The sequence below is a fragment of the Somniosus microcephalus genome, unplaced genomic scaffold (assembly GCF_052327205.1).
Source record: "Somniosus microcephalus isolate GS21.2 unplaced genomic scaffold, FLI_Smic_1.0 unresolved_chr1, whole genome shotgun sequence".
Classification (NCBI taxonomy): domain Eukaryota; kingdom Metazoa; phylum Chordata; class Chondrichthyes; order Squaliformes; family Somniosidae; genus Somniosus; species Somniosus microcephalus.
This window is the reverse complement of record NW_028225179.1, coordinates 167,343,927-167,353,174: the sequence shown is the minus strand read 5'-3', so window position 1 is coordinate 167,353,174 and position 9,248 is coordinate 167,343,927. Positions and strand designations below refer to the sequence as shown.

General features: G+C 51.4%; 1 protein-coding gene across 1 annotated transcript in view; it reads right to left on the bottom strand.

Moving 5' to 3' along the window:
* Positions 1 to 315: 315 nt before the first annotated feature.
* LOC147096508 (nuclear factor 7, brain-like) overlaps positions 316 to 9,248 on the bottom strand; it is a 59,579-nt gene continuing 50,646 nt past the window's right edge. Inside the window, exon 6 of the mRNA XM_085975310.1 lies at positions 316 to 6,191. Coding sequence (XP_085831436.1) covers positions 5,653 to 6,191 — 539 coding nt within the window. The 3' untranslated portion in view covers positions 316 to 5,652. The remainder of the gene's footprint in view (positions 6,192 to 9,248) is intronic.

The window sequence follows — 9,248 nt, the reverse complement described above, 5'->3', positions numbered from 1 at the left end:
TTCGCAGCGGCTGGCGCAGCGGCGCCAAGAGCGCTGATATTCAGTGTCAGCGCCCCAAGCGGAGGCGGGCACACCCTGATATAGCGCCCGGTTCCGAATTGGGGCGCTAACAATGAATATCTGACGATCGCTACAGGCTTCCCGCCCAGCGCTAACTTTTGGGCGCTAGCCAGCTGGCGGGGCCATAGTGAATTTCTAGGCCTGTGTGACTCTATATACACTGTGTGACTCTATAAACACCGTGTAGGTTGTTAAGCTTCCCGCTGAATTGCAGTTGAGTTCAAGACCTTCAATGAAACTGTCCGCACACCTGAGTCCCCTTGAGATCTGTCTTTATTTTTAACATGAATATATGAGATTAATACAGTGCATATAGTAAATGAAGACAATACATATTCATTATATAAGAGTTTGTAGCCAGGAATACTTGTAATATTCATGCAATATTATAGTAAATGTTGTTCAGCTCACACACCGTGTGTAAACTGAGCCGATTGCTCAATGCCAAGTCCGGGGCGCCAGAAGATGGTCCACCTTCCCTGCAGCGCTCAGCTTTCCATCCCAGGGGCGCACACTCTCGACTACCCCTCCACTGAAGGCCGGGTAAGTACAGCCTATGCGAGTCTTGTTACACCTGCCAAGCAGATCCTTTTAGTCTGAAGGACACTCACTGAATTAAAGACGAGGCCCCTGGAAACTCGCCTCGGGCGATGTGGCAAAACGGGCGGGTGACTGCACCGGAACTGAATGTCAGGCGCTGCGTAAAACGGGCAGCCGATCTGATCCTGCCCAGTGTGTGCCGCCGCCCCAGACTCATTTCTCGGCCGAGGAATAAAATGATTGAACTGACGCAGGCCGCCCATTCGATCGGCAAGGTGTATTTCCCCATCTCTCTGGGATTGCCTGCCTCTCTTCCGCGGCCATGTTCGCGCCCGGGTGGCCCTGGAGATGGAGCACGCGGTGTCCGCTGGCGCGCTTGAGTATTTCCGCGACCGGTGGGCGCCGCGGGGACTGGAGTGCATTATCAACCCGGAAAACCAAATTTTAATTTGATTTGTTAAGTTTTAGTTGAACTTTTGTTTATTTACAGTCAAATTGGGTTTGTTTTTTTTTTCTTTTTTTTTTGGGTCCAAATTAAAGAGTACCCCATCTCTCTGTTGCATTCCTGTCACAGATATCCTACATCTAACTTGCAGGGATAACAAACTGAGAAGAACCTTGACAAGGTACAGACTTAGCGAACATAGCCTAGCGATCGAAAAAGGCAGACACAGGCAGACCAGGCTGCCAAGAGAAGACAGGATATGCTCTCACTGCAGTCAGGGAGTAGTTGAGACAGAGATGCACTTCCTCACAGCCTGTGGAAAATATCAGGGCATCAGAGAGAATTTCTATCAAAAATTCTCACAAATATGCCCTGAATTCAGAAATCTGACTGACAACCAAAAACTCCCATTCCTACTGGGGGAGGAGAGAAGCTGTGTAACACTGGCGGCACACTATGTTACAGCTTGCCATGAACAGAGGGACAACCAGTAAACTAAGACAAGAGTATATATAAACAAGGCGAAAATATATTTATAAACTCAGGGATATACCTGTTTATACACTGTAAGAATGGAACCGCGTTTATGTGTTCAACCATAAATGTATTTTGATGCTTTGGCAACATAAGATGTACCTTATCATGCCAATAAAGCGATTTGTATTATATTGCTTCCCTTATCAGCAAACTTTGCTCCTTCCCTACATGTAGTCTTGCGAGATTGTTTAAGTACCTAACACTTCCTTCACTGGGCTCCTGTCCCACAATTTCCTGTTGTGCTTCAGGAATGAATTGGAACTATGGATGTGGGGTAACTTTAACCCAACTCTCTGGGCGGGAGTCCCGGGAGATCGGGTGGAGCGCCGGATTCACACCCCGCCAATATAAGTCACGCCGCTGACTGCAAGGGGTGTAAAATTGGGCGGGGTGTGAAGCCAGTATTGCGCCAGATCCCGTCAGTTCCCCGACGGGCGGGTTTGGGTTAAAATTGCCCCCCAAAATTTCCCATCAGCAAGACGGCGGACTGACGTCCATGGACCTCCCCAACATCTGTTCTGGTGCTGACAGCAGCAGCCTGTTGCTTCACCAGATCCAGAATGAGACCGAGTCATCAGGACGGTTTCATACCTGGCTCTCGTGTCCGAGATCCCTCTCATGGGCGAGTCCCAACTCCCTAAACCCTATCGTTACCTGGATCTCCAGGTAAAGGCTCGGTAACATGCCCAGGTCAAACCCTGTTTGGTGAAGGTTCTTCCATACTGGCCAACCTTGTGCCACCGTAAGATCTCCATTCAGTCTTAGAAAGCGACGAGTGACTCGCAGCAGACCTTGAGAATAAAACGTGGATAACTTTGTAAAAGAAATGGTGAACAGGTGAATGAAGGGGCAGCGATTCAACAAGTTACTATAGGTCAATCATCTAATCTCTTCGCAATCATGAATCAAAAGCCAGTAACTCAAAGGACCCATCTAACGTCTAGGACTTGACTTAACTCTTTCGTCTACTGATAATTCTAAACTACAGCTGAAACCTCTGAAGGCAATTCTTTGAGCATATGCAGAGCGAGAAAGCGCTCACCTGTACAACAGCCCAAGACCCCAGATGACGGGTAGGCAGTCTTTGTAAACCAGGCTGTAGGTGGGACGGGGATTTGCTGTGATTTGGACAGTCAGGGGACGTAAACCGGGCAGTATTGCACCAGCCGCCCATTACACATCCCGTCTGACAGTCAGTTCCGCTGACGTCAATAGAGCTGAATATTGGGAGGGGCGTCTAACTGGCGGCAGGCGCCTTCCTGTCTGTGTTACTCCCCCCCGCCCAATTCGGATTTCACCCCCACAGTCCCTCAGATTCAACAATAACTGTACAAAATAAATCGAGAAGATGTCAGGGATGGGGGAACTTCAGTGATGTGGAGAGACTGGAGAAGCTGGGGTTGTTCTCCTTCGAGCAGAGAAGGTTGAGATAGAGGTGTTCAAAATCATGAGGGGTTTTGATAGAGTAAATCAGGAGAAATTGTTTCCAGTGGCAGGAGGGTCAGTAACCAGAGGACACAGATTGAAGATGACTGGCAGAAGAATCAGGTGGGAGATGAGGAGGATTTTGTTTTACACAGCGAGTTGTTGTGATCTGGAATGCGCTGCCTGAAAGGGCGGTGGAAGCGAATTCAATAGTCACTTTCAAAAGGGAATTGGATCAATACTCGCAAAGGAGAAATTTGCAGGGCCACGGGGAAAGAGCAGGGGGGAGTGGGATTCATTGGAGAGCTCGACCAAAAAAGAAAGGCTTGCATTTATATAGCGCCTTTCACGACCACCGGACGTCTCAAAGTGCTTTACAGCCAACGAAGTACTTTTGAGGTGGGAAAGGCGGCAGCCAATCAGCGCACAGCAAGCTCCCACAAACAACAATGTGAAAATGACCAGAACATGACACATCCATGGGGCTGTGGTGGAAAGGGTGGACAGCTTTAAGTTTCTCGGAGTCCACATCACGGAAGACCTCTCCTGGTCACTCAATACCTCCTCTCTGGTGAAGAAGGCCCAGCAGCGCCTATATTTCCTAAGGAGGCTGAAGGGATGTAACCTGTCACCCCTGATCCTCTCTAACTTTTACCGCTGCACAATAGAGAGCATCCTGACGAACTGTATCACAGTATGGTATGGCAGCTGTAGCTACTATGACCGGAAAGCCCTGCAGTGGGTAGTCAAAACTGCCCAACGCATTACCGGCACCCGGCTACCGACCATAGAGCACATATACCAGAAACGCTGTTTACGGAGGTCACGGACCATCATCAAAGACCCTACCCACCCCAGCCACAGTCTGTTCGCCCTCCTGACATCTGGGAGACGCTACAGATGCATTCGCACCCGAACGACCAGATTTAGGAACAGCTTCTTTCCCAGGGCTGTCATCCTACTGAACTCCACAAATAAACTCTAAAGCCTGCACATCTGCCAATGCACTTTATTATGTTTATGTTAATGTTAATGTATTACAAGCCAAATGAATGTTGAATGTTTAAATGTCTTAATCTAAATGTACACTCTCGGGAGCCGCAAGCCTACATTTCGTTGTACTGCACTTGCGCACTAACAATGACAATAAAGTTGATTATGATTATGAATATGATTATGATTATCTGTTTTTGTTAAGAGCCGGCACAGGCACGATGGGCCGAATTGCCTCCATCTGTCCGTCTATATTTGGAATCAGTGAGTCATACTTTCCCCCACAGCACGGTGGCATAGTGGTTAGCACTGTTGCCTCACAGCGCCAGGGACCCAGGTTCGAATCCGGCCTCGGGTGACTGTCTGTGTGGAGTTTGCACATTCTCCCCGTGTTTGCGTGGGTTTCCTCCGGGTGCTTCGGTTTCCTCCCACAGTCCAAAGATGTGCGGGTTAGGTTGATTGGCCATGATAAAAATTGGCCCTTAGTGTTAGGGGGGATTAAATACGTGGGGTTACGGGGATAGGGCTTGGGTGGGATGGCTGTCGGTATAGGGACCGGGTGCTAGGGTTTGGATGATCAGCCATGATCTCGTTGAATGGTGGAGCAGGCTCGAAGGGCCGAATGGCCTACTCCTGCTCCTATCTTCTATGTTTCTATGTAAAACTTGCAGCCAGGACAGCACTCTTTGTAACACATTCTCAAGAGACTGTGGGCCTGGAATTCTGATTGGGCCCTGAGCACAATGTCTGTGGATCAATGGGAATGGGGCGGGACCTGGAAGCCGGGAATCCCTGCTGGCGAATTCCACCCGCCTTTACCGTTCAGACATCTCGCCGCAGGCCGGGGAAAGGAATGGAGGGAGAAATCCTATACAAAGCTACAGCGATGTGTCTCCAGATTGATTCACCCACTTCCCATTGTCGGCATGTGGGACCTGAGGGCAGCAACGCGTCATCAGCGCAGACTCCATGGCACTGGATGTGAAATTCGCCCCATAAACTGGGCATTGACAGGCCCCTGAATTAAAGGCAACTCACACGCTGAGAGGGGGCGGGGGCGATTAATTCAACGTCTCCATTTCAGGAGAGGGTCTCAGGGTTCACCTCCTGCTCACGGTGATGGGGGGGGGGCGTGATATTATTTTATATTCCGTTACCATTTATAATTTAATAACTTTCTTCTTCTTAGGCAGTCCCTCGGAACCGAGGATGACTTGCTTCCACATTAAAAATGAGTTCTCAGCTGGCTGATGAGTCCAATGCGGGACCTACAGTCTCTGTCACAGGCGGGGCAGATGGTGGTTGAAGGGGCGGGTGGGTGGGGTGCTTGGGTTGACGTGCGCTCCTTGCGCTTGGCTTCCGCTTGCTCCCGGCGAAGAGACTCGAGGTGTTCGGCGCCTTCCCAGATGCTTCTCCTCCACTTTGTGCGGTCTTGGGCCAGGAATTCCCAGGTGTCGGTGGGGATGTTACACTTTTTCAAGGAGGCTTTGAGGGTGTCTTTGAAGCATTTCCTCTGCCCACCTGGGGCTCTCTGTTGTTAATGCAAAGCCGTTGGTTATTGTCAGGCTCCCTCTGTGTCTCCCGCCCTGGGACTCTGACAATAACCCTGAGTCAGGGGAATCTGGCCAATGGAGATCAGACCGATCGGGACCTCAAACCCAGCGGATTCTCAGTGGCTCCGCGTTTCTCCCATCGGAATTCGTCCAGGGATTGAAGATGGGGAAGATGCCCTCAGTGAAGGTGTGGGTGAAAGTGTAGAGATGGGACATGTTGTCCACATTGTAAAATGACACCTGCCCGCCCTCATAGTCCAGGTAGACCCCAATCCTCTGGGGCTTCACACTCAGGGTGAGGGGGGTCCGTGGGGAGGTACGAGCTTCATATTGATTCCCATTTTGCAGCCGCACAGCCCAGTATCCATCCTCAGGTCTACTGTCGATGTTGCCCCTCCTCCTGATAGACTCTTGGGCCACTCCGATCTCCCACGCAGTCTTGTCCCCCACCTCCACCTCCCAGTAGTGTCTCCCTGATGTGAACCCCTCTGATCCCAGGACAAAGACCCAGGTATCAAACCTCTCCGGGGTGTCAGGGAGCGGCAGCCGTATGCTTCCGAATCTGACACTGGTCCGGTCCTCAGACAGGATGAGCCGGGGATGGGCTGTGTTCGGATCCAGAGTCAGAGAGGCTGGAGCTGGGGGAAGGTTAAAATAACACAGTCAGTGATTTATCGCTGGTAAAATAACACAGTCAGTGATTTCGTTTCTTGCTGGGATTGATTACTCTGAGGGGAGGGCCCTCACCTTTCTGGTATCGGACCGCTGGATGTCATAGAGTCAGAGAGTCATAGGGGGCGAAATTGGGTGAGTAGCGCCACCTGTTAGCGCCTAAAGAGGCAGTCAGTGGCTGTAGCGCCACTGGCTGCGCCTCCCGCGATATTCAGTAGGGGCGCTAATGGTGGCGTTAGGCATTTGCGCTGCGCCGCCACCGATGACGTCATCGGTGTGCGCAGCGCCCCATTCGTGCCCCGTTCGTGATATTTGGTAGCGAACGCCGCAGTTGCGCCGTTCGCTACCCGCGCCCGGTTCACGGGGCCTTACTGTGCCGGCAGCGGCGCAAGTTAAGGTGGAGGTGCGGGGCGGCCGCTTTTTCGGCGGCTGCCTGCCAGCACCTCCGTCCCCGGCCTCCTAATCACCCCCCCACCGCCCCCGCGGCATTGCCGGCTGTTTCCCGAGAGCCTGGCACTTCTCCTTGGTGCCGGGCTCATTTGCCGGCACTCGCTAGCGGGGATCGCGCTGTTGCAGGCACCTCCCCCTTAACAGTGGGAGGAAGGCCTGCAGTACCGCAGCGTGCCGTGCCGCAGCGTGTGGCGCTGCGGCACGTTGCGCTGCGATAATCAGTTTCAGCGCTCTAAGAGGGACGCGGAGCGCCTCGAGCCTCGCCCCGTGTCCCTCGAGGGGCACTGAAACTGAATTTCTGGTGATCGGTATCACTCCGATCGCTGCGCTAAATCCTGCGCTCAGGCGACTTTTGCGCCACTTTGGCGCCCCAACCCAATTAGCACAGAAGGAGGCCATTCGGCCCATCGAGTCCCTGCCGGCTCTCTGTAGAGCAATCCAGTCAGTCCCATTGCCCCGCACTATCTCCGTAGCCCTGCAAGTTTATTTCCCTCAAGTGCCTATCCAGTCTCCCCTTTGAAGACATTGAGTCTCCGCTTCCACCACTTCCGTCGGCAGTGAGTCCCAGGTCCTCACCACTCGCTACATAAATAAGTTTTTCCTCACGTCCCCCCTGTATCTCTTGCCCAAAACCTTAAATCTGTGTCCCCTGGTCCTTGTACCATCAACTAATGGGAACAGCCTTTCCCCATCTAGCCTATCCAAACCAGTCATAACCTTGTACACCTCGATCAAATCACCCCTCAACCTCCTTTGCTCTAATGAAAACAAATCCAGCTTCTGCAACCTGTCCTTGTAGCTAAGATCCCCCATCCCCGGAACCATGTGGGGCAGACAGGGGGATTTCCAGGTACCTCAGGGCAGTGGGGGGGGGTTCCCAGTTGCAACAATTCCAGAAGAGGTGTCCACATGCTGTGAGCCCAGGAATTGCGAATGGAACAGGGTGCCTAGGGCCGGCAGGTATAGGGACGCGGGGAGGAGGGGGGGAGACGGGTGCGTGAGCGGGGGCGAGGATGGGGGCGTGGGTGAGGGCAGGGGCGGGGCTTAGGAGGAGGAGGCTAGGGGCGGGGGCGAGGACAAGAGCAAGGGCCAGTCCCATCTCTTCCATGAGTACAATGGCCCTGCAGCCCGAATATTTCCTTCTTCAGTCTGATATCTAACGGCCCCATTTTGTTTCCCGGCTCTATCTCCCTCTATATATAAAATCAGGTTTCCCAGAACATTCTGCACTCGGCTAAAGTGGAGAAGCTGAGCTCCACACTGAACTGTGCTGTCTGATATTACTGGAGAATGGACCTTAACAAACCTTGGGAATGGTCCCATTAAACACTTACAGAGCCTTACAGAGTGAAACGCAATAAATTGTTGATGAATAATGGGTTTGGAAATGTAGATGCGATCACACTAGAGAGGGTACAGAGGAGATTTACGAGGATGTTGCCTGGGCTGGGGAATTTTAGCTATGAGGAAAGATTGGATAGGCTGGGTTTGTTTTCGTTGGAACAGAGGAGGCTGAGGGGAGACCTTATTGAGGTGTATAATATTATGAGGGGCCTAGATAGTGTGGATAGGAAGGACCTATTAACCCTAGCAGAGAAGCCAATAACCAGGGGGCATAGATTTAAAGTAATTGGGAGAAGGTTTAGAGGGGATTTGAGGGGAAATGTTTTCACCCAGTGGGTGGTGGGGGTCTGGAACCCACTGCCTGAAAGGGTGGGAGAGGCGGAAACCCTCATCACATTTAAAAAGTACTTGGATGTGCGCTTGAAGTGCCGTAACCCACAGGGCTACGGACCAAGAGCTGGAAAGTGGGATTAGGCTGGATAGCTCTTTGTCGGCCGGCGCGGACACGATGGGCTGAATGGCCTCCTTCTGTGCCGTAAATCTCTCTGATTCTATGACCTAAGCTCTCTGACTAAAGCTGGCAACTCTATGACTTGCTATGAACCCGTGTACCCTTTGCTGATTGTTTTTAAACCCTTCCTCTCCTCACACTCGCCCGTGGTTTACTGTCACTGTGAACCTTCACTGCACTGCAGGAATGCCCCCAGGACGTGGATGGACAAACAGTGTTAACGGCAGGGCCAGAGGCTCCAATTACAGGACATCATGACATGACATGGCAGGAGTTCCCTGAGTGTGATTGTGTGTCAGAGACAGATAGATAATGGCCCAGAAATTCGGGTCTCCACGGGTGAGTACGCACAGGGTACTCACCCGTAGGCCCGATGGAAGTGCCGGTTTCCTGCATGCACTGCGCATGCACGGGAAACCGGCACTTCCGTTCCCCTGAAAGAAGGGGTTAAAAGGTGGAACGCGTGCGCGGGAGAGGCAGCGCGTGCGCATCGAACTTACGTTTTTTTTGCAGGTTTTCCCGGGAAGGTAAGTCTGCAGAAGTTACACATATAAAAAGCAGTCACAAGGCCTGCTTTTTACAAAGTAAGTGGTGAATTAATTCAAATGAAATCATTTTTTCCACAGGTTTATTATTTTTAAATACTTTAAAGAAACGTAAGTTTAATTTTAGCCATTAGAAAATAAAATTATTTTTTTCAAAAATTTAAATTATTGTT